General features: G+C 41.3%; 1 protein-coding gene across 1 annotated transcript in view; it reads left to right on the plus strand.

Moving 5' to 3' along the window:
* LOC132894886 (lipoxygenase homology domain-containing protein 1-like) overlaps positions 1-25,255 on the plus strand; it is a 157,856-nt gene that overhangs the window by 23,814 nt on the left and 108,787 nt on the right. The window contains exons 8-19 of the mRNA XM_060935019.1: positions 1,096-1,219; positions 1,322-1,572; positions 1,839-1,974; positions 3,361-3,521; positions 3,638-3,724; positions 3,813-3,948; positions 8,816-8,970; positions 11,603-11,763; positions 15,709-15,785; positions 15,939-16,135; positions 23,833-24,025; positions 24,361-24,521. Coding sequence (XP_060791002.1) covers positions 1,096-1,219; positions 1,322-1,572; positions 1,839-1,974; positions 3,361-3,521; positions 3,638-3,724; positions 3,813-3,948; positions 8,816-8,970; positions 11,603-11,763; positions 15,709-15,785; positions 15,939-16,135; positions 23,833-24,025; positions 24,361-24,521 — 1,839 coding nt within the window. The remainder of the gene's footprint in view (positions 1-1,095; positions 1,220-1,321; positions 1,573-1,838; positions 1,975-3,360; positions 3,522-3,637; positions 3,725-3,812; positions 3,949-8,815; positions 8,971-11,602; positions 11,764-15,708; positions 15,786-15,938; positions 16,136-23,832; positions 24,026-24,360; positions 24,522-25,255) is intronic.

Genomic DNA, 25,255 nt, shown 5'->3' on the forward strand with positions numbered 1-25,255 from the left:
CAGGGAGCCTATCCCAGCTGACTATGAGTGAGAGGCGGAGTACACCCTGGACAAGTCGCCAGGTTATCGCAGGGCTGACACATAGAGACAAACAACCATTCACACTCACACCTACGGTCAATTTAGAGCCACCAATTTGCCTAACCTGCATGCTTTTGGACTGTGGGGGAAACCGGAGCACCCGGAGGAAACCCACGCAGACATGGGGAGAACATGCAAACGCCACACAGATGCCTTCAGAGAAAACTACAATTAAAATATATTGTCATACCACAGAATAAACCACCCGCCAAAGTGGCTAGTGAGACTAAAGTCATTACCCGCCAAAGCCGAATTTTACCTGCATTTGGTGGGTGGGCGGGTGCTAATGTAAAGCCCTGTTACACACGTAGTGCTAATACATACTGTATTGTCATCTCTATTATTGCCTCTTCTGACATTATAACAACTGACATTTAAATGGGGACCAGTCAAAAGTCTGGACACACCTGCTCTTTCAGACATTTTTTTGTATTCTGACTATTTTCTACATTGAAGATCAATATTTGAAGACATTGAAAGTGTGAAATAAAATATGGAACATGTATGGACTTATGTGGTAAACTAATATATCCATCCATCATCTGTAGCTGCTTATCCTGTTCTGCAGGGTTGCAGGCAAGCTGGAGCCTATCCCAGCTGACAATGGGCAAGAGGCAGGGTACACCCTGTACAAGTTGCCAGGTTATCACAGGGCTGACACAACCATTCACACTCACGGTCAATTTAGAGCCACCAATTAGCCTAATCTGCATGTCTTTGGACTGTGGGGGAAACCAGAGCACCTGGAGGAAACCCATGCAGACACAGGGAGAACATGCAAACTCCACACAGAAAGGCCCTTGCCGGCCACTGGGCTCGAACCCAGGACCTTCTTGCTGTGAGGCGACAGTGCTAACCATTACACCACCGTGCCACCCCAGGCGTGTGAAGTATAAATCTAACTTTCTTCCACTGACATTTACCAAAGGTGGGCTTTATATGTGGCCTTTTGTGTGTGTGTGTGTGTGTGTGTGTGTGTGTGTGTGTGTGTGTGTGTGTGTGTGTGTGTTACAGGTGGTCATAGATGATTTGGGTAATAAGGAGATGTACCAGTTTCCTGTTGATGCTTGGTTTGACATAGCTGAAGGTGATGGAAAAATACAGCGAGATGTGGCAGTAGGAGCAATGCAACCGATGGGTATGTATGTGTGTGTGAGAGAGAGAGAGAACATTCAACTTTTTAAATTCATAATGAATGAAAGTACCTGCATAATGTCATTATCTGTTTGTTTGTGCGCAGCAATGGTGTATAACGTTCAGGTGATGACTGGAGATATTCGGGGTGCTGGCACCAATTCAAAGATCCATCTGGTGATGTATGGCCAGAAAGGCATCAAAAATAGTGGGAAGATATTTTTGGAAGGTGGAACATTCGAGCGTGCTCAGATTGACATCTTTAGTGTGGAGATCATGGACCTGATCAGTCCACTCAGCAGAGTCACAATTGGCCACGACAATGCTGGAATCAGCTGTGGGTGGTACTGCGAGAAGGTGTGTATGTGTGTCTGTCTCTGTGCAAATATGTTTTTGAGGGTCTTTATGAGCATACATTTTGAGTTAAGATATGCTAAGAGCATCCTCTTTTTACATATTGTTTTAATTGCACAGTGAAATATTTACAATTGTCAATTGTCTTCCTATGAAATCAAATAAGATTGCCTTGGTCAAAGGGACAGAACATTAAACAGGATATATAAGCTAAAATTATATATATAGCCATTTTATTTCTTTTGTCCTTTTCTATTTTTTCCCCTCAGGTGACAGTGTATTGCCCTTTTACAGGGATTGAGCAGGTTTTCCCATGTCGCCGCTGGTTGGATGAAGATGATGGAGATGGTTTAGTAGAGAGGGAGCTGTATGAAATGGTCTCACTGCGCAAATCCAAACTGAAGAGTGAGATACTGTACTTGTCCCTCTGCCATGTGCTTTTCTCTCTTATCTTCCACCTGCTGTTTCTTCTCTTGCCCAAATAACTGCACCAGCAAACCACACAGTGATACTAATGTTGGCAGGTGGATGAAAAGGAATGTTCAGTAGAACCAAAATTCATTGGCGATGTTTCCAAATGTTGTGCATATTTTCAAGCAGATTTCAGTCCAAAAAAAGTGAATCATTGTGGGTTTTTAGCAACTACTTTTGTGTTGAATAAGATAATGTCATGGTTTTCATCACTATTTATCACATTGTTGTCATTTGTTTTTCACCCCAGACACATGTACCAGTTTTATTTAATTTAGGTTTTATTTTGAAATTCTTGCATTTCTATTCAGGTTTTAAGGGTGTAAATAGAAAATAGTTGGTTGATGGAAAATCCACTGCAAACAAGGGAACATCAACATGGTTTGTTCAGTCATTATTCTTTAGTACCTCAATAGCAGAGGGGAACCGCCAGGGCCTTCTCGGTCTTCAGAGAAGGCCCAAACATATCAGCCTTTCAATGTTATATTTAATTTATTTCATTCTTTCATAATTTCATTATAATTATTCTCTTCTAATTTTAATTTGGCCTTATTTTCTATCAAATTTGCTTCAGAAATTAAAGGATTACTGTCCTGAAAACATTAAAATAGAGTTATCCAATTAGATTTTTTTTATTTGTTGTTGCTAGGTGGAGAAGAGTTTAGAGCTGGCTCACTCATTGGTTAGGACTTCATTACCGGGACAGAAGGCGATGGCAGTGTATGTTTATGTAGGAAGTGACAGATGAATTAACCAACCAGATTTTGAGTTATAGTGGGAGGGACCAAAAATGTATCACCCTCAGCCTTCTCGAAGACCAATGCTAGTTGGTGCCATCAGTGCAGCAGTGAAGTAACCTCCCAGCCGGTGTAGCGTTCATCAGTAGTGTTAGTGAATGCTAATAAAGCAGCGAAGCCAGTGCTATTGAGAGCAAATAGCACAGGCTAACGACTGAGAAACTAAGATTTCTGTCTCCAGACTCTTCTTTCACACATGCTCACCACAGTATTTTTCACTCAGACTATCCCTATGTCATTTACTTAGTTACTTTTAAACTCAATATCAACAACTACATACAACAGAGCCACTTGGCAGCCTGCTGTTAATCCCTTGCAAAATACTTTGCCCTGTTGCTTTTTTGGTGTGTCTGGCTAAGTCTTGACCCAGTTGAAGTCCCAGCTCTAATAGTAATGGTTCGCCACTGCTCAGTAGAAGAATTTCAAGAAACATGTGACACATTGTTGTTGATACTGACTAAGATGGTGAACTGACTAGCATTAAAACACATGGAAACAGACAAACTTTCTCTCTGATATGTAGAGTACCCATGGTCACTGTGGATCTTTACATCGGATATGAAAGGAGCAGGTACAGACGCACAGATATTTATACAAGTGTATGGGGAAAAGGGCAAGAGTGACGAGATGAAGCTGGAGAGCAAATCAGACAGCTTTGAACAGGGCCAGTGTGACAAGTTCATGGTACTGAAAATGACCTGTTGTGCTATTATTGTTATATACGTACATCTATAGTTCATGTGTGCATTTATTACATGTGCTTTATTAACACATTATTTTCCCCTGGGTTGCTGTGGTAGATTTTGTTGCCTGAGATTGGGAAGATAAGGAAGCTAAGAATTTGGCATGAAAAGAGACACCCGTTCTGTGGCTGGCATCTAGGCAGAGTGAGAATGACGATCCACACAGCTATTAGTTTCCTATGATTTATTTTGTTGCATCTTTGCTGACCTTCATGTGTGTTTGTGCATGCAGGTTACCTTAATGAAGACCATAAACAGAGAGAAATATAATTTTGCCTGTAATCGCTGGCTAGACATCAACGAGGATGACCAGGAGATCATCAGAGAACTGCCAGCTACAGGAGTCCATGTTCCAGAGCCCCTGCCATGTAAAAGAACTACAAATTACAACCAACTATATATATATATATATATATATATATATATATATATATATATATATATATATATATAAAGTACAGTGCAAAAGTCTTAGGCAGCCTATTTTTTTCACATAAACTTTGTTACAGATTTCTATTTTATGACTTCTACATTACTGAGTCAGTACAAAAACATTTTAGAGTTCCAAATGTTCCAAATTCTATAAAGCTGCTTTGTTACATTGTAGCAAAGCAGCTTTATAGAATTTGAATGACTTAAAACATGAGCTGATTTTATCCTTAATCTATCTCCAATGAGTAAGCCTGTGGCGACGGTGGTAAGGAAAAACTCACTCAGACGGCATGAGGAAGAAACCTCGAGAGGAACCAGACTCAAAAGGGAACCTATCCTCATTTGGGCAACAACAGACAACATGACTATAACATTAACAGTTTTAACATGAAGTCAGTTTCGTTGATGTTATAACTCTTCATTGATGGAAACTTGAGTGCAAAACTGTTCATGACAACTGCAGTCCTAAAATTAGCAAGTCAACTGTAGTCCTCAGCCATACCGTAAAAGCATTACTGTAAGTGTCCAGAGTGTCCTCCAAGTGTGACTTTCAACTGTCCACATGGGGCCATCCTCCACAGGAGCGATGCGATGAGACTCCAACCAGACACAGGGCACCAGGATGGATCAGGCAGGTCCGAGGAGCAGAAGAGGTCAGCATCTCAATCCCAGGAACAACATGTAACTCAGAGGGACAGATGGGGGGGGGGGGGGGGGGGGGGGAGAAAACACAGGTTGTTAGGTATGCCCAATGTCACCTGAATAAGTGCAAAACTAACTATGACAGCATAACTAAAAGGGGAGAGCCAGAAGGTAACACAGGCATGATCTACTCCTTTACCTCATAAACACCATTAACAAAATGCTTGACTAAACAGATATGTTTTCAGCCTAGACTTAAACACTGAGACTGTGTCTGATTCCAGAACATTACTTGGAAGGCTGTTCCATAACTGTGGGGCTTTGTAAGAAAAGGCTCTGCCCCCTGATGTAGCCTTCACTATACGAGGTACCAGCAGATAGCCTGCACCTTTTGATCTAAGTAGGCGTGACGGGTCATAGAGGACCAGAAGTTCGCTCAGGTACTGTGGTGTGAGACCATTCAGTGCTTTAAAGGTCAATAGTAGTATTTTATAATCAATATGAAATTTGATTGGGAGCCAATGCAGTGTGGATAAGACAAGGGCGATGTGGTCATATTTTCTAGTTCTAGTAAGGACTCTTGCTGCTGCATTTTGAACTAACTGGAGCTTGTTTATGCACTTATTGGAACATCCAGACAGTAAGACATTACAATAATCCAACCTGGAGGTGTGTGTGTGTGTGTGTGTGTGTGTGTGTGTGTGTGTGTGTGTGTGTGTCCTATTGTGATTTTTAAGGTACTTAGTTTGGTCAAATATGGTAAGATAGAGTTGGTGTGAAAAGGCAGAGTCAAATAGTAACAGAACAGACAGCAAATAGGAATTGTAATGTGTGCAGAGGAAAAACAAACAAACAAACAAACAAACAAACAAACAAACAAACAAACAAACAAAAAACCTGGTGTCTCTACATATTGTATTGGACATTGTCAAAGACAGCTCAGGTATCTTTGTGCTAGCTGGTGACCTAGCTAACAAATAATTTTCTTAACACTGTCAGTGTAATGGTAATTATAAGATAAAAACACATGCTTTGTCTTGTGAAAATGTTGACTGGCTACTAGATGCTAAATCAACTTTATATGAGAATTTCTGAACCAACTAAAAAATAGATTTGGTCTCAATCCTAACTGTTTTCTTGAATCATACAGAATCAGTAAAATGAGTGGCGTATTTCCCAGTAGAACAGTCATGTCTATATAATAAATATATTTATCATTATAGACATGGGGGCGGCACGGTGGTGTAGTGGTTAGCGCTGTCGCCTCACAGCAAGAAGGTCCTGGGTTCAAGCCCCGGGGCTGGCGAGGGCCTTTCTGTGTGGAGTTTGCATGTTCTCCCCGTGTCCACGTGGGTTTCCTCCGGGTGCTCTGGTTTCCCCCACAGTCCAAAGACATGCAGGTTAGGTTAACTGGTGACTCTAAATTGACCGTAGGTGTGAATGTGAGTGTGAATGGTTGTCTGTGTCTATGTGTCAGCCCTGTGATGACCTGGCGACTTGTCCAGGGTGTACCCCGCCTTTCACCCGTAGTCAGCTGGGATAGGCTCCAGCTTGCCTGCGACCCTGTAGAAGGATAAAGCGGCTAGAGATAATGAGATGAGATGAGATTATAGACATGAGTGTTGGGTGGCACGGTGGTTTAGTGGTTAGCACTGTCACCTCACAGCAAGAAGGTTCTGGATTCGAGCCCAGCGGCCAACGGGGGCCTTTCTGTGTGGAGTTTGCATGTTCTTCCCGTGTCTGCATGGGTTTTCTCTGGGTGCTCTGGTTTCCCCCATAGTCCAAAGACATGCAGGTTAGGCTAATTGGTGGCTCTAAATTGACCATGAGTGTGAATGGTTGTTTGTCTCTATGTATCAGCCCTGCGATGACCTGGCGACTTGTCCAGGGTGTACCCTGCCTCTCGCCCATAGTCAGCTGGGATAGGCTCCAGCTTGCCTGCGATCCTGCACAGGATAAGTGGTTATGGGTAATGGATGGATAGACATGAGTGTTTTACTGGGAAATAGGCCACTTGTATTTTTCATACAGACTACATCCAGGATATTGAGTAACATATTTCCAATATTCTCACTAATGAGGAAATTGATGAATTACTTTGATTAATTTGCATTTTTTTTGTTTCTGAATGTGTCTATATAATAAAAAGAAAATCACCATTTGGCTTGAAGACATCTTTTCACGTTGAAAAACTCACATTTTTCATACAAAATACATCGTGGATGTGAATGACATATTTAAATAATATTGGCTGGCTTTGAGTGGTATATCAGATATATTCCATTCAGTTAGCATGATATTGAATGACTCGTTCAATATCATGCTAGCTGAATGGAATATATCTGATATACCATGAAAAAAACCAGCCAATATTTTATTATTATTATTGTTATTATTATTATTATTATTATTATTATTATTATTATTATACACATTTAGTGGAACAATTATAGATTTTACAAAAAGTTAAGAACAGGGGGGTAATTTACCAATATTGAATGCTGATTCTGACTGAATGTAATTCAATGTTCTGTCAATCCAATGTACTAAGTCAAAGTTCTAACAATAAAAATAGTACAAGTCCAAAAATCCTGACCAACCACCCAACTTATATACAAGCTGTATCCAGATTGACAGTTCAAGTTCAAAGTTACTTTTGGTCGTAGTTAATTGTTACATTGCAGTTGTTCAAAACAAAAAGGGCTTTGCTGAGTGAAGTCCACGAGTAAAGTCCTCTTGTAAAAGTCTCCGTCACTTTTCCTCACCTCCAAGTAGAACTTTGACAATATTTCCACTATTGCTCTCTTTTCCAGTTTTTGGATGTCTGTTGGTCTGTTTTTCTCTTGTAAATGCATGAAGAATATCCAGTGAAGTTTTGGTAGCCTTTAGAGTGTTCAGCGCATCATTCTCTTTAAATCTTCGGCTTCTAATGAAGCAAACCTCACAGCCATGTTTGCGTACAAACTGTCACAGTCACTTGCTAGCGTGGAAGTTTTACATCTCTGATGTGTCTCTTTTCCAGTTTTCTGATGTCCGTTGGTATGTTTTTCTCTTGTAAATATGCGTGAAGAATATATAATGAAGTTTTGGTAGCCTTTCAGGTGTTCAGCGCATCCTAAGTTTCAGTTTTCAGTTTATTTATTTTGTGCTTAAACCGAGCACTGGATTAGTCTCGTCTTCTCTCTCTCCCAGCCGATAAAGAAATAATTCTGCACATGCACAACAGCAAAGTTTTGTCAGTGGATCTTTGCATGAGCTCTGATGTATGACGTGTTGTCTTGACAATGTGCAATATTATAACAATATTGCACGTTCATTTTCCATTGGGTAGAGTGGTGTAATACATGTAGGATAAGTGATATGATAACAATATTGCATGCCATCAATAAACCCACTAGAAGGGAATAGAATACATGTTTTTATTCCATGGAAAAAGTAGCCCGTGTGTATAATAATTTCTGATATTTCACTCCGATGATGTCACTCCCAGTATTTTCCTGCTGACTAGATGCACGTTGTCAAAATAGCAAACTGCTTCAAAATTAAAATTCTTTTGATTAACTTGTGTATTTTTTGTGGATGTGTTCATACAATAAAACGAATATTGCATGGTAGCATGAATATGTGAAGTTTATCTTCTCATGTTGAAAAATATTTCACTCGTTTGCTTTGCTAACTCATGAAATATATTTACCACGCGAAGATAAACTTCATATATTTGCACCACTGTGTAATATAGAATAGAATAGAATAGAATAGAATAGAATAGAATAGAATGCCTTTATTGTCACTGCACAAATGTACAACAAAATTTAGTTCATCATAAGAGAGCAAAGCCGCTGCATTCGTGTGCACCGCCACTCTTGGGCACTTCAGCTCAAGGTTGTCCCACGTTAACCTAACTGCATGCCTTTGGACTGTGGGGGAAAATGGAGCACCCATAGGAAACCCATGCAGACTCGGGGAGAACATGCAAACTTCACACAGAAAGGCCCCTGTCGGCCACTGGGCTCGAACCCAGAACCTTCTTGCTGTGAGACGACAGTGCTAATGTGCCGCCCAAATACCTTGTATAGATCTTGTATATATTTGCTTTTCTGATATGTTCTTCTGCCAAATTATGTTATTATACCATTATCATTTGCCATTATTGTCTTTCAGTGGTGAAATATCGAATCACTATCTGCACGGGGAATGTAACTGGCAGTGGGACAGACGCAAGTGTGTATATGAGCTTGGTTGGAGACCTAGGGGACACGGGAGAAAGGTTCATGTTTATGAGCAAAACCAATGTCAACAAGTTTGAGAAGGGCAATGTAAGTTATTTTCACAATCAGTATTCAAATATAAAAGTGTCAACCTAAGCTCACAACAAATTTCAAACAGTTTTGTCAAACATGCATGGCCAAAACATTTGAATTTGGTTTCATTTGTCCACAGAACACTATTTTTGGAGTTCCAATGATGTTTAGTGAAGTTTAGATGCTGAATTTTGTGGATTGCTCTCAAGAAGGGCTTCTTTTGTGGCACCTTTATACAAACAGTCTAAGATGGAAATGGGATCTAATACCTGATTTTAAAACTTGCTGACCTCAAAAACGTTATACACTACACCAGGGGTTCTCGACCTTTTCTACCTATTCATTCTTGTACCGAGTTGAGGCCCATTAAAAAAGATTCCCAATTATTTTGGCTCATCTATTCTATTAGAGTCTAATAATCTATTGTAAAGTGTATTAATGGAATGTAACATCACTCCCTGTTACAGATGGGAGCCCAGGAAGTAAATAAATGCAATAAAAACAAACTGCTTTTAATTGTAGGTTTTATATTTAAAACTGTATGGGTGTTCCAGAAGCCAACATAAAACCATGCATGCAGGGTATTCTCAGTCAAAAGGGATTAATGATCCAAAAGTGGAGTCTGGTCGATTAACACAAGAACATATTGCCCTGTTTGTGTACAGCAAACAAGCAAGTTATTAAAACCAAGAAGTACACTCAAAAGAAGTGGATATAGAAACCACTCAGTGAGACAGATCCTTACACATTAACAAAGAAGGATTTTTCCTATGAGTTGGAAAATTATCCATCCGTTGAGTTCCCCGATATCTCAAAGTACCTGGTGCTGTAGACATTGTTCCACACAGACAAACAGATGAAAACCTGGAAGAGCATGGAGGAGTACAACTTTTTATATGTGGCTGGGTTAAAGATCTGGGGCTCAACCTGATACAAGATTGGCGGCAGTAGATGGATCTAATTGCAGGTATAGTGTTTATTAGTAGGCGTGATATTTACAAAAACGAAACACAAACAAAAGCAAAGCAGAATCATAAAGCAGACTTTTTAAACAGCGTTATAAACATGGCGAGAAACAAACGTGACAGTGATAATACTTCAAAGTCTCTATGAAAACAGCATCCATATCTGTGTATGTTAATTGCACTCAAATCAGTATCAGGTGTTTCCCATAATGACTGGGTCCCAAGCGCATGCACAACGCACTCCGTGAGAGAGTGTGGCTGCTCGAGCTGTGCTAGACTCAAGCACAAAGGTGCAACGGTCAAATGTTCACCTGCTGTGTAACTTTTCGCTCACGTGTATATCGCCATGCATCACCACCAAAATGTCTCATTTTCAGTGATAACCCATTGCAAAGCATCAAGAGCAGTAGTGTGACCGTAGCTTAATGAGGCGGATGTGACGTCGGATGCAATTCAGCAACTGTACCATACTATGAGTAAAAATTAGCTTCAACGTGAAAAAAATTTGTGACCCACTAGATTGCCATGGCCCAGTGTTTGAGAAACACTGCTCTACACTATACTATCTATTACACGAGACGGTTTTGAAACAGAATTTTGGGTTTCTTTGCCCTCCTCACTCAAACATAATTTTTGTGGCAAATTTTCAACCTTTCCAGATATTTCAGCCCTTGATTGAAACTTAATTGTGTTTTTAACTGCTTATGTAATTGATGGTTGCTGTAGGTCAGCACTGTCAGATTTTTTGTGTTGAAAGCACAATGTTGCCATGCGTTTTTGAGAAATACTATTACTTTTTTTTAACATTCATTTAAGAATGACTGTATTTTGTCAGAGGGAAAGTAAACTTTTTTTTTCCCGGCTGTGCCCAATTTTGCCTATTCTGTTTGCATTTGCACAGTAAACGAGAATGAAATAGTATTGGCCAAGTATCATTAAATATTTCGGTTCTTTAAGACGAGTCTCCAGCATAGACAACATTGGAACCAGTGTCTGCCAATTTCAACTGTCAGTCAATTCCTCAACCATGTTCTAATGAATACACACGTGACAAATTAAAGAAAAAATTGGTGTCTCTTGTGCTGTGAGGGCATTTTGCTGGCATGAATTGGGGCCACTGTTCTCTTTAGAGGGAAGTGCCACTGCAAATCAATATACAGTTCTTCTAACTGATCACCTTTATCCTATAATAGGAAATATCCTATAATAGGGGGTAAATATCCTATAATAGGGGGTGACTAGGAAATTAGTTTCCTCAGCTAAGCTAACCACAGAATAACTTCTGTCAATTTCCAAACGCAAATATTACCATCACCAATGAGACAAGCAATTTCCTTTTATTCCACTGTCAGAGCGACAGTTTGGTCCAATACGTTTGGAAATTTTTTCAGGAAATGCAATTATGAGAATGCATATAGCAGCAGTGACATGCAAAGCTTAAATTTTGCCAGCATGAGAGGGAGAGAGCCAAAAAGGACAGACTTTATCTTATGACCACACATTTGTGATCTCTGTCATTTGTCTCTGTCTTTCTTTCTTTGTCAAGATAGATCAACTGACATCTTGAGTACAGCAACTACACACAAAATACCAAAAGCATACCAAATGCAGTTTCTTATATTGCTTAAAAAAACATTCCATCCTTTTACAATTCTGTTTTTCTCTTGCTCTGTTTGCTTCAGGCAGATGAGTTTGTGATAGAGGCTGTATCACTCGGCACCCTCAGGAGGGTGCGAATTGGTCATGATGGCCGGGGTGGAGGTTGTGGTTGGTTCCTGGATAAAGTGCTGATCAGAGAGGAGGGTCAACCAGAGTCCACCAATGTGGAGTTTCCCTGTAACAGGCAGGTCAACCATCCAATCACATGAAATACTATGATGATCATACACATGTAAAACTTTTCATATGTACTGCATGCAAGAAAGTGTGTAAGGAGTATACTGTAGAAGCATAAGAATATGTGTGGACTATGGGTGTCTATGAAAATGTGTCTGTGTCTCTAGACCTGTGGCTGCATATGTCATGGACAGCTTGGTTTCACCAAGGCCTGTTGCATTATTACAAAGTCAAAAGTTAAATTATTATTATTTTTTTTAAATCACCATGCTGTTTGCATTTGCACAGTAAACGAGAATGAAATAGTATTGGCCAAGTATCATTAAATATTTCGGTTCTTTAAGACGAGTCTCCAGCATAGACAACATTGGAACCAGTGTCTGCCAATTTCAACTGTCAATCAATTCCTCAACCATGTTCTAATGAATACACACGTGACAAATTAAAGAAAAAATTGGTGTCTCTTGTGCTGTGAGGGCATTTTGCTGGCATGAATTGGGGCCACTGTTCTCTTTAGAGGGAAGTGCCACTGCAAATCAATATACAGTTCTTCTAACTGATCACCTTTATCCTATAATGAAACATTTCTATCCTGATCGGGTGCTTACATCTCTATCTACAGGGTATTGAGGGTGTTACTGAATGGTTTGATGAGCATTAAAATGAGGATATGGATTTCACAGTCACCAGATTTCTAAGCCAACTGAAATGAAATTGAATGTATGCAAGCTGAAATATAGAGGGTTTTGGACTGCCATGTTATAATGTGATACAACCATCACCCAAACTGAGGGACTGTCTTTTGAAAGAATGGTGTACATTCCTCCAGAACAGTTCTAGAAATTTGTAGAATTATTGTCAAAGTGCAGTTAAGCTGTTCTGGTGGCTTGCGGAGGCCCAATACCATCATTAAACTGTAGGATGATTTTAAGATGAAGAACAACTTTTATTCATCACACATACACTTGTGAAATTCCTCTCTGCATTTAACCCATCTGAAGCAGTGAACACCCATGTGAGCAATGAGCACACACATATACCCAGAGCAGTGAGCAGCTATGCTAACAGCACCTGGGGAGCAGTTGGGGGTTAGGTGCCTCGCTCAAGGGCACATCAGCCTAAGGCCGCCCCATGTTAACCTAACTGCATGTCTTTGGACTGTGGGGGAAACTGGAGCACCCGGAGGAAACCCACGCAGACACGGGGAGAACATGCAAACTCCACGCAGAAAGGCCCCTGCCGGCCACTGGGCTCGAACCCCGAATCTTCTTGCTGTGAGGCAACCATGCTAATCACTACACCACCGTGCAGCCCTTCTGTCATAATATTCTTCTTTATTTATCATAAAGAAGAATATTATGACAGATAATAACATTCCTAGCACTGACAGAACACAATGCAACCATTGGCTTCTTCCAGTGTTAATTGTAGCCACTTCTGTAGGCCTCGTAATCAAAACAGTTACCAACATGAGTGTCTGTGTGATCTGTGTGTGAGTAGACTGTGTGTGGGTGAATGACACACAGATAGAGAGAGAGAGAGAGAGAGAGAGAGAGGGTGTGTGTAGGTGTGAGAGTGGTGTTTAAGTCCTTATGTAGATGAGGAAACAGTGCCTGGTTACTAATGGAGACTAAACGACGGAAAGACGATGCGCTGGAAACACTAGCTAGACCAGAGGATAGTGTTGAGTTACACACACACACACACACACACACACACACACACACACACACACACACACACACACACACAAATTTATCCTACCCATCCTTGTGAGGACATTCCATTGACACAATTATTAATGCTGTTAATCAGTGCTATAATATAAATTTTACATAGACATGAGTGCTTTACTAGGAAATACACCACTCATATTTTTCATACAAACTATATCCAGGACATCGAGAAACACAACCATGACATATTTTCCTCAGGAGCGAGGATATCTATGAATTGTTTTGATAAATTTGGATGTGTGAATGTGAAGAAAGAAGAAGAAACTTTGTGTCGATACAATAAATGTGTCGATACAATAAAAAAATCATATGTTGGCTTGAAGATATAAAGGTTATCTTCTAGTGTTGAAAAACTTGCATTTTTCATACAAAATACATCACAAACCTGAGTGATATATTGAAATAATATTGGCTGGCATTGAGTGGTATATCAGATATATTCCATTCAGCTAGCATGATACTGAACGAGTCGAAGACAAAGCAAGCTGAACAGAATATATCTGATATACCATGAAAAAAAGCCATTATTCTCATTCTCATTATCTCTAGCCTCTTTATCCTGTTCTACAGGGTCGCAGGCATGCTGGAGCCTATCCCAGCTGACTTAATAATAATAATAATAATAATAATAATAATAATAATAATAATAATATTATACATACATATACATTCGATGGAACAATTATAGATTTTACAAAAAGTTAAGAACAGGGGTGTTACCAATATCCAATGCTGATTCTGATCCAGTGTTCTGCCGGTGAAATGCTTCTGCGCATGCGCAGCAGAAAACTCTCTCATTGAATATTCACATCAGCTCCGATGTGTGACATCATGTTGTCTTGACAACCATGCAGTATCATAAACCATATTCAATGCTCATTCTCCAGTGGGTAGAGTGACGTAATACATGTAGGATAAGCGATATGCTAACAATATTGCATATTCTTATACATACAGGACACTTTTCCATGAAATAAAAACATGTATTCTATTCTGTTCTAGCGGGTTTCATTCATTTGGTTTGATAGTATGCAATATTGTTAGCATATTGCTTATCGCTTATCACTTAAATTCATATTTACAAGAGAAAAACATACCAATGGACATCAAAAAACTGGAAAAGAGAATGTGTACGTATGTACCGTATAATAATTAGATTAGATTAGATTCTAATAATTATTATTATTAGATTTAATAATAATAATAATAATAATAATAATAATAATAATAATAATAATAATAATGTCTGGCTTTTTTCATGGTATATCAGATATATTCCATTCATCTAGCATGATGTTGAACTCGTCTTCGACTTGTTCAGTATCATGCTAGCTGAATGGAATATATCTGATAGACCACTCAATGCCAGCCAATATAATTTAACTATCAAACCAAATGAATGAAACCCACTAGAAGGGAATAGAATACATGTTTTTATTCCATTGAAAGTGTCCTGTATGCATAATGATTTCTGATATTTCACTCCGATGATGTCACTCCCAGTGTTTTTCCACTGATTTGACACACGTTGTAAAAATGGTGAACCGGTTCAAAATTAAAATTCTTTTGATTAACTTGTGTATTTTTTGTGGATGTGTTGATATAATATAAAGAACATTACACGGTGGCGTGAAGATATGAAGTTTATCTTCTCGTGTTGAAAAATATAACACTCATTCGCATCGCTCACTTGTGAAATATACATTCACCACACAAAGATAAACTTTATATCTTTGCACCAATAATAAAATACTTAATATTTAATGCTTCTATTGCACAAATTTACATATCAATATGATCAAATGTGCCACCGTGTAATCTCTCTCTCTCTCTCTCTCTCTCTCTCTCTCTCTCACACACACACACACACACACACACACACACACACACACACACACACACACACACACACACACACACGGATGTATATTAACAAATGAAATGAAGCGGACAAGACAAAACATGAAATTTCTTGGGTTTGTCCTGCCCGCAAGGAAATACAAGTCAAAGTAAATTTCGAAACCCCTGCTTTCCATACTGTCCCAATTTATTCTGATTTGGGGTTTATGAAACGACCATGTATTAAGGGTCAGACATACATAAGCAGTCATACCACATATAACCACAAATAGTGACTTAAACCTTTCTCACATGCAATCGTGCTTTCTCTGTCTTTATGTCTCTCTCTCTCTCTCTCTCTCTCTCTCTCTCTGTAGATGGTTGGATCGCAGTGAAGATGATGGACAGATAGTGCGAGAGCTGGTGCCCACTGCTGATGGCCAACGCCTGTTCAGTGAGTTCTGAAATCTTTAAAACACACACACACACACACACACACACACACACACACACACACACACACACACACACACACACACACACAAAATCATTACCATTTAGCCCCAAAAATAAAATGTGTGTGTGTATGTGTGTTTGTGTTTTAAAGATGTGAGTTACCACATCGCAATAAAGACAGGCAGCATTAGTGGTGCAAGCTCAGACTCAAAAGTATTTGTTAAACTCTACGGTGAGAAAGGCGACACCAATAAGATCCTGCTTGTCGCCTCAGACACCACTCACAATAACTATTTTGAGACCGGCCAGACTGACATCTTCACTGTGGAGACCGTTGACCTCGGCAAGGTGAATTTTCACACACACATTTCTCCAGGTTCTGATAAAATAGCTTACATCTGAACTTTTCTTAATAATTATAAATGACTCTGTACTTCACTTAAAATTCTTTGTATCAAATATATTATGTGACACTTAGTTCTGGTCCACTAATTTGATTGGTGTTCCAAGAGTGCTGATATTTACTCTAATGGCATAGGGAAGTTTCACTGTGTGTATCACTCTGCTTGTCTGTGTTTGCCACATAAAAGTCCACTTCCTAGTTTGAAACAGTTACTACAGTTGTGTTAGTAACACCGTTAGTGGACATGGCAGTCTTTACTTTTCAGAAATATAACTTTTTTTTAAATATGAAAGCTTGTCAGATGAAGAAGAAATCAAAGAAGGGAAGGGAACTGTACTGGAAGCACCTTTAACAGGAATGTAGTATAAATGAAAAGATTCTGATTTTGAGGAATGTTTTTTTTTAATTAAATTTAATGTTCAGTTTAACATGAATTATAACGCTAATTAGACAAATCTTAAGAAGGCTATAGAGTTTACATTGCTGTGGACATAGTTCCAACTGTGGAATTTAACAGACTATTTTTAAATCAATATTTTGTGTCAAATTATTGATTTGATTAATTATTCATATGCTTTTATGTCAAATTATTAACTGATTCGGATCCATTTCTGATAGCGGAACAAAAATAAACACAGCATTTGCCCATATTGTGTCTGAAATGTCAATAATGTCTTCCTCAATATTAATTTCTTGTTTATAGAGCTGTTGTATAAAAGCAAGATCATACTCAAGGTCGTGCTGCTGTCCTGAATATCAGCACGGTTGTGATTATCCTCTGCAACCGAATCACAGCCATGCTGATTTCAGTACAACAGCACTCCCTCTCATGTGATATGAAAGAGATAATGTACAGTGAGCTGGTTGTTATTGCAAAATAAACCCCAACAGGATGATGTAGGATCTTGGTTGAATCACACTTATTACATGGCTACTTTTAAAGGAAAACTTAAGACATGCTTTGATTTATTTGATGCATAAATTACTTTTCTTCATGATATATTTTAAAAAATAATAAAAAAATGTGGGGCAGCACGGTGGTGTAGTGGTCAGCGCTGTCGCCTCACAGCAAGAAGGTCCAGGTTCGAGCCCTGTGGCCAGTGAGGGCCTTTCTGTGTGGAGTTTGCATGTTCTCCCCGTGTCTGCGTGGGTTTCCTCCGGGTGCTCCGGTTTCCCCCACAGTCCAAAAGACATGCAGGTTAGGTTAACTGGCGACTCTAAATTGACCGTAGGTGTGAATGTGAGTGTGAATGGTTGTCTGTGTCTACTGTATGTGTCAGCCCTGTGATGACCTGGTGACTTGCCCAGGGTGTACCCCACCTTTCGCCCGTAGTCAGCTGGGATAGGCTCCAGCTTGCCTGCGACCCTGTAGAACAGGTTGAAGCAGCTAGAGATAATGAGATGAGATAAAAAATTAATTATATTAATTTATATTACTATCACTATTCAATGGCAAATTGAATCATGGTGCCAGGCTCTTAACATGTGATCATTCTAAATATTCTTCTTATATTGCCAGAGCATTGAGATTTTATGTAATGTGCTTTAAGAATAAATTATATACTTACCAAAGAAATCAATAATTTGACACAAAATATTGATTTAAAAATAGTCTGTTAGATTCTACAGTAGGAACTACATCCATAGCAATATAAACTGTAGCCTTCTTAAGCTTAGTCTACTTAGTGTTATATTTCACATTAAACTGAGATTAAAATTAATATTTGAAAAATCTTGCATAGTGTTTTCTGCTGAGTTACTGTTTTTTTTTGTTTGTTTTTTGCCACAGGATGTTGCGAATGAGCTGACATTATCAATTTGACTATTAAAGCAATGAAATTTACTGGACTTCTTTCTGCAGATTAATATGATTGGACATGGTTCTCCAGAGTCTATGATCAGATCTGTGTCCATAGCAACGGTCTGTTATTTACAGCATCGGTCTGCTATTCAGAAATAACAGACTGTACAATACCATGATTGACCAATCAGAATCGAGTATTCAATAACGCCATGTATTAATGCTTAATAATATTGGTTAGCTCACACTCACAGAGGTAATTCTAATTCCTCTTAATACTGAATTTTCTTTCGTTTTTCTTTCTTACTCTCTTTGTCATTCTTAATTTTCCTTTCTTGCACACACTTTTCCTAGAAGAAAAGAAGGACAGTGTGTGTACATGTTGGCATACTTACACTGATGCAAACAGTCGAGAGAATATTTGGCAGCTGCCTGCAACAGTGAACTTATTCATTTAACAGACAGTTTTATCCAAACTTGTGCGGATGCAATCTCTAATCCACCTTGTTACAGGCAAAATTAAGTGTTCCAGAGAAATGTTTGTGTCACTAAAAAAAGCAACATGTTTTAATAATAGGCCAGTTTTCAGATAAAGAGATCGTCAAGGCTATGCAAGATTTTACTTGCAGACACAGAAGCAAGTAAGAGTCACATTATGCAGAAAAGCTGTGGCAAGTTCTCAAAGACGTTCAATCCAACCAGCCAATTTCATTCAGAATTTCTGTGTAGATACCTTAAAAATATGGGGCCCGGCCAGGCTCAGCCCGAAGTGGTGATGTGGGCCCGACCTCCTGTGGGTTCACCACCCACAGAGGTAGCCATAGGGGGCTGGTGCAGTGTGGATTGGGTGGCAGTCGAAGGCAGGGGCCTCGACGACCTGATCCTCAAACACAGCGGCTAGCTGTTGGGACATGGAATGTTACTTCGCTGGGGGGGAAAGAGCCTGAGCTTGTGCGGGAGGTTGAGAGGTACTGGCTAGAGATAGTTGGGCTCACCTCCACGCACAGCTTGGGCTCTGGAACCCAGCTCCTCGAGAGGGGCTGGACTCTCCACTTCTCTGGAGTCGCCCACGGTGAGCGGCGGCGGGCTGGTGTGGGCTTGCTTATAGCTCCCCAGCTCAGCCGCCATGTGTTGGAGTTTACCCCAGTGAACGAGAGGGTCGCCTCTCTGCGCCTTTGGGTCGGGGAGAGGGCTCTTGCTGTTGTTTGTGCCTACGGGCCAAATAGCAGTATAGAGTATCCGGCCTTCTTGGAGTCCCTGGGAGAGGTACTGAGAGATGCTCAGACTGGGGACTCCATTGTTCTACTGGGAGACTTTAACGCTCTCGTGGGCGACGACAGTGACACATGGGGGGCATGATTGGGAGGAACGGCCTCCCCGATCTGAACCCAAGTGGTGCTTTGTTATTGGACTTCTGTGCTAGTCATGGTTTGTCCATAACGAACACCATGTTCAAGTATAGGGGTGTCCATAAGTGCACGTGGCACTAGGACACCTTAGGTCGGAGGTCAATGATCGACTTTGTTGTCATTTCATCTGATCTCTGGCCCTATGTCTTGGACACTCGGGTGAAGAGAGGGGCTGAGCTGTCAACTGATCACCACCTGGTGGTGTGTTGGATCCACTGGCGGAGGAGGAAGCCGGACAGACCTGGCAGGCCCAAACATATGGTGAGGGTCTGCTGGGAATGTCTGGCCAAGCACTCTACCTGTGAGGTCTTTAACTCCCACCTCCAGGAGAGCTTCTCCCAGCTTCTGAGGGAGGCGGGGGACATTGAGTCTGAGTGGACCATGTTCTCTGCCTCCATTGTCGACGCGGCTGTTCGGAGCTGTGGCCGCAAGGTCTCCGGTGCCTGTCATGGCGGCAATCCCCGAACCCGGTGGTGGACACCGGAAGTAAGGGATGCCATCAAGCTGAAGAAGGAGTCCTATCAGGCCATGTTGGCCTCTGGGACTCCTGAGGCAGCTGACGGGTATTGGCAGGCCAGGCGTGCCGCAGCTCGGGCAGTTGCAGAGGCAAAAACTCGGAACTGGGAGGAGTTCGGTGAGGCCATGGAAGAGGACTATCGGTCGGCCTCGAGGAAATTCTGGCAAACCGTCTGGCGCCTCAGGGGGGGGAAGCAGTACTCTGCCAACACTGTTTACAGTGCGGGTGGGGAGCTGTTGACCTCGACTGGGGATATTGTCAGGCGGTGGAAGGAATACTTTGAGGATCTCCTCAATCCCACCATTACGTCTTCCATTGAGGAAGCAGAGGCTGATGACTCAGAGGCAGACTCGTCCATTACACAAGCCGAAGTCACTGAGGTGGTTTGCAAGCTCCTCGGTGGCAAGGCACCGGGGGTGGATGAGATCCGCTCTGAGTATCTCAAGTCTCTGGATGTTGTGGGGCTGTCTTGGCTGACACGCCTCTGCAACATTGCGTGGCAGTTGGGGACAGTGCCTCTGGAGTGGCAGACCGGGGTGGTGGTCCCTCTTTTTAAAGGTGCCATTCCACCAAAAACATTTAATACTGGTTCTTTTTGAAATACCATAGTTCACTCCGAGTTGCATATGCATGCTGCATGTGAAAATGTAATTCTCCTCCCATTCCCTGTATTAGCTTATGAAAGAAAATAGTCGGAAAAACGAGCAAATCTGAAAAAGCCCTACGAACTCAAGTCACTTCGAAAATTAGTATTCATGGCCTCACCCACCTTGGCTTGCAACCGCCCATGGGAAGAAAGTTCAGATTTAAGCACGAGGAGAGATAGCAGAGCCCATCTCATCAGTAGCTAACGAAGAGGACCTAACAGCAAGTTGAAAACATGGCTGAACAAGTTCGTGCCTGTGTTATTTGTGGCAGTAACACATCAACATTGCATTTCTTGTCCAAGATAGAAGAGCTGAAGAAGAAATGGTTGGAATTTATCTTTGGAATACCACCAACAAAGTATAATGCAACATTAGTACTGTGTTCTGATCATTTCAACCACAGTGACTTTTCAAACTTCGGTGCCTTCAGTAGTGGTTTTGCTTCGAGGTTGTTTTTAATACCTGGATCTGTACCGTCAAGACGATCGACCACCAGCTCACAAGCTGTAAGTAAAACATGAACGTTTTGTTCAAAGGTTTTTGTTACAAAATAGCATGTTCATATTCTCCACATTAGCATGCATGACATGGTCACAAGCTAGGCAGGGATGAGAGTTTTCCGCTTTTCAGTGGATTTCCGCTTTTTCTGAGTAAAAAACGACCTTTTTATATTATGCCAAATCCGTTGAGAATTTTTTTTATTAATTTCAGGGGGTTGGGGTATGTTCCTTCATGCTGTTCAAACTTTATTAACTCCAACTATGTTTACACATTATTTGTAAGTCACCATCTTTAGTCTCGTTTAAATCTCATTGAATGTGATGTAAAATTTGTGTTATCTACATTGTTAGTGGTCAAAACATCGATGTCGAGACCATAATAGCCAATCAAAACAGTTTTTACAAAGACACCCACATCCGCTTGTTCTGACCGACTGGAGGTAGTATCACAGTGCTGTTAGCCAATCAGAGGTAACACGTTTACATGTCATGAATATTACTGAATAAGAGCTGAAATCCTGTCGTTCTCCTGCCACCCACTCCTCCACCAAACTAGAACAGCCTAAAACAGGAGAACCACAGCATTTTTTTCACCAAAACTGGCTCATAGGGCATTCATTCATACTAGAGACCACTGCAAAATTAATGAAAAAACGATGCAATGAGACCTTTAAGAAAGGGGACCGGAGAGTGTGCTCCAATAACAGGGGAATCACACTTCTCAGCCTCCCCGGGAAAGTTTACTCCAGGGTACTGGAGAGGAGAATTCGGCCAATAGTCGAACCTCGGATCCAGGAGGAACAATGCGGTTTTCGTCCTGGTCGTGGAACACTGGACCAGCTCTATACCCTTCATAGGGTGCTTGAGGGTTCATGGGAGTTTGCCCAACCAGTCCACATGTGCTTTGTGGATCTGGAGAAGGCATTCGACCATGTCCCTTGTGGTATCCTGTGGGGGGTGCTTCAGGAGTATGGGGTTCGGGGCTCTTTGCTAAGGGTTGTCCAGTCCCTGTACGAATGGAGCAGGAGTCTGGTTCGCATTGCCGGCAGTAAGTCAGACCTGTTCCCAGTGCATGTTGGACTCCGGCAGGGCTGCCCTTTGTCACCGGTTCTGTTCATAATTTTTATGGACAGAATTTCTAGGTGCAGCCAGGGGCTGGAGGGAATCCTGTTTGGGAACCACAGGATTTCATCTCTGCTTTTTGCGGATGATGTTGTCCTGTTGGCTTCTTCAAACCAGGACCTTCAGCATGCACTGGGGCGGTTTGCAGTCGAGTGTGAAGCGGCTGGGATGAGAATCAGCACCTCCAAGTCTGAGGCCATGGTTCTCTACCGGAAAAGGGTGGCTTGCCCTCTCCAGGTTGGTGGAGAAGTCCTGCCTCAAGTGGAGGAGTTTAAGTATCTCGGGATCTTGTTCACGAGTGAGGGAAGGATGGAGCGTGAGATCGACAGGCGGATCGGTGCAGCCTCCGCAGTGATGCAGTCACTTTACCGGTCTGTCGTGGTGAAGAAGAAGCTGGGCCAAAAGGCAAAGCTCTCAATTTACCAGTCGATCTATGTTCTGACTCTCACCTATGGTCATGAGCTTTGGGTAATGACCGAAAGAACAAGATTGCGGATACAAGCGGCCGCAATGAGTTTCCTTCGCAGGGTGGCTGGGCGCTCCCCTAGAGATAGGGTGAGAAGCACAGTCACTCGGGAGGAGCTTGGAGTAGAGCCGCTCCTCCTCCACATCAAGAGGAATCAGCTGAGGTGGCTCGGGCATCTCTTTCGGATGCCTCCTGGACGCCTCCCTGGGGAGGTATTCCAGGCATGTCCCCCTGGGAGGAGGCCCTGGGGAAGACCCAGGAGACGCTGGAGGGACTATGTCTCTCGGCTGGCCTGGGAACACCTCGGTGTTCTTCCCGAGGAGCTGGCCGAGGTGTCTGAGGAGAGGGAAGTTTGGGCTTCCATGCTCAGACTGCTGCCTCCGCGACCCAGCCCCGGATAAGCAGAAGAAAATGAGATGAGAGAGATACCTTAAAAATAATGAATAGTGAAAAATATAATAAAAATAATGAAATGAAAAGTCTTCCAAATAAAATGTATCTAGTAAATAACAAACTAAAAAAAAAAAACCAGACATAAACCTAATCAATATTTGGTAGCAAGTGGCACAGTGGTTAATACTGTCACCTCACAGCAAGAAGGTTCTGGGTTTGAGCCCTGTCTGTGTGGAGTTTGCATATTCTCCCCATGTCTGCGTGGGTTTCCTTCCACATGCAGGTTAGGCTAATTGGTGGCTCTAAATTGACCGTTGGTGTAAATGGTTGTTTGTCTCTATGTGTCAGCCCTGCGATGACCTGGTGATTTGTCCAGGGTGTACCCTGCCTCTCGCCCATAGTCAGGTGGGATAGGCTCCAGCTTGCCCATGACCCTGCACAGGATAAGCGGTTATTGATAATGGATGGATGGATATTTGGTAGCCTATGCACCTTTAAAACTGTGCAAATTATCTCCAGTACACTGTTTTACAGAAATTGGCTGGTTATATGTATCTGCATGATTTTATTTGATTTGGATTGCACTTCTGCCACATGATTGGCTGGTTGGATGATTGCACAAGTGAGCAGGTTTTCCTAATAAAGTGGCTGATTAGTGTAGATAGATATATAGCAAGAATGAAATGTGAAAATATTGAAGTCTTCTTGAGTCTATGTGCTGTGACTGTGACTTTTTTTAAATTGAATTTGTCTGTTGACCTCACCTCCCTGTGGGTGGGTCCTGCAGATAAATCGACTCCTGATTGGCCACACAAATGAAGGCCTGCAGGCAGGTTGGTTCCTGGACAGTGTGTTGATCTGGGTACCGGTGCATGGCCTTCAGTATATGTTCCCAAGTCACCGCTGGCTCTGCAAAGACGAGGCTGATGGCAAAGTGGAGGTTGAGATCTACCCAAGCGAAATACTGGATATTGAAAAATGTACAAGAACACACCCACCCACACAAGTGATTCTATTGATAATGGTATACCAGAATAATGTGATACGCACATCAGAAATAGTTACAGTATTACCTTTATATTATAATGATAGAATCTCAGTGCCCACTTGATTCACCACCCTCAAGTGGGCTGAATGTACCATTCCATGTCAGGTTGGGATCACTCCAAATCCTGAGGATAAAATGCTTTCCAAAATACTGCTACCAAATTAACAGTGAACTTTCTGAGATTGTCTTCAGTGTGCCCAAAGTTGGACAATACAAATTAGAGTACAGTACTTAGCTTTTTAACTGATACATGTTTTGTGATTGCAGTAATTAACTATGAGGTTACAGTTGTGACGGGGGAAGTATTTGCAGCTGGCACTGATGCCAAGGTGTTTCTGCAAATCTATGGCGAAGAGGGCAAGACTGAAGTCATTCAGCTCAGGAGCCGCTCGAACAACTTTGAAAGAGGGACCACTGAGATCTTTAAGGTGTGTGAACATGTGTGTTGTGCTAAACTCAAGATGCCAAATATCTGAGTCGACTGTTTTTATTTCTTGAGTTCACAAAAACTACTCAGGTGATGTACTATTCAAGGAAGCATTTTTTTTCTTTGCTTAATCTATCTAGCAACAGAACTCCTCCATTTACTTTTACCCTTTAATGGTACATTCAAACCAAACTTTGAACATACCATCAAAATTTGCTCTGGCTGTCCTGTCAATGATGCTGTCGAACTTCTGTGACGTAGATGCAATAGGCGACTACAAGTTCATTTAGAATGCTTGGTCTTGCAAACCTCATTTAAAGGGGCCACAAAGCAAACACACACATCAACTGGTACCTTTGTGCCAACTGACCAGTAAACCTCATGAAATTCTTTAAATGTAGGTAAGGTAAGACATTGATTGATGACGGAAAACAATTACTATTACCTGTTTGGTTAGAAAATAAACTAACATAAACTAATTCAAAGCCATTTGTGTCATGTGACTTGTGTTCATGCAAAGTGCTAAGTCAAATTTCAAATTTTAGTTTATAGCAGGGGTTCTCAACATTTTCTGCTTTGAGGCCCACCTATTCATACTTGTTATGAGTTGGGGCCCATTAAAAAAGATCCCCAATTATTTTGGCTCATCTATTCTATTAGAATCTAATAATCGATTGTAAAGTGCATTAATGGAATGCAGCATCACTTCCTGTTACAGATGGGAGCCCAGGAAGT

The sequence above is a fragment of the Neoarius graeffei genome, chromosome 12, assembly GCF_027579695.1.
Source record: "Neoarius graeffei isolate fNeoGra1 chromosome 12, fNeoGra1.pri, whole genome shotgun sequence".
NCBI lineage: Eukaryota > Metazoa > Chordata > Actinopteri > Siluriformes > Ariidae > Neoarius > Neoarius graeffei.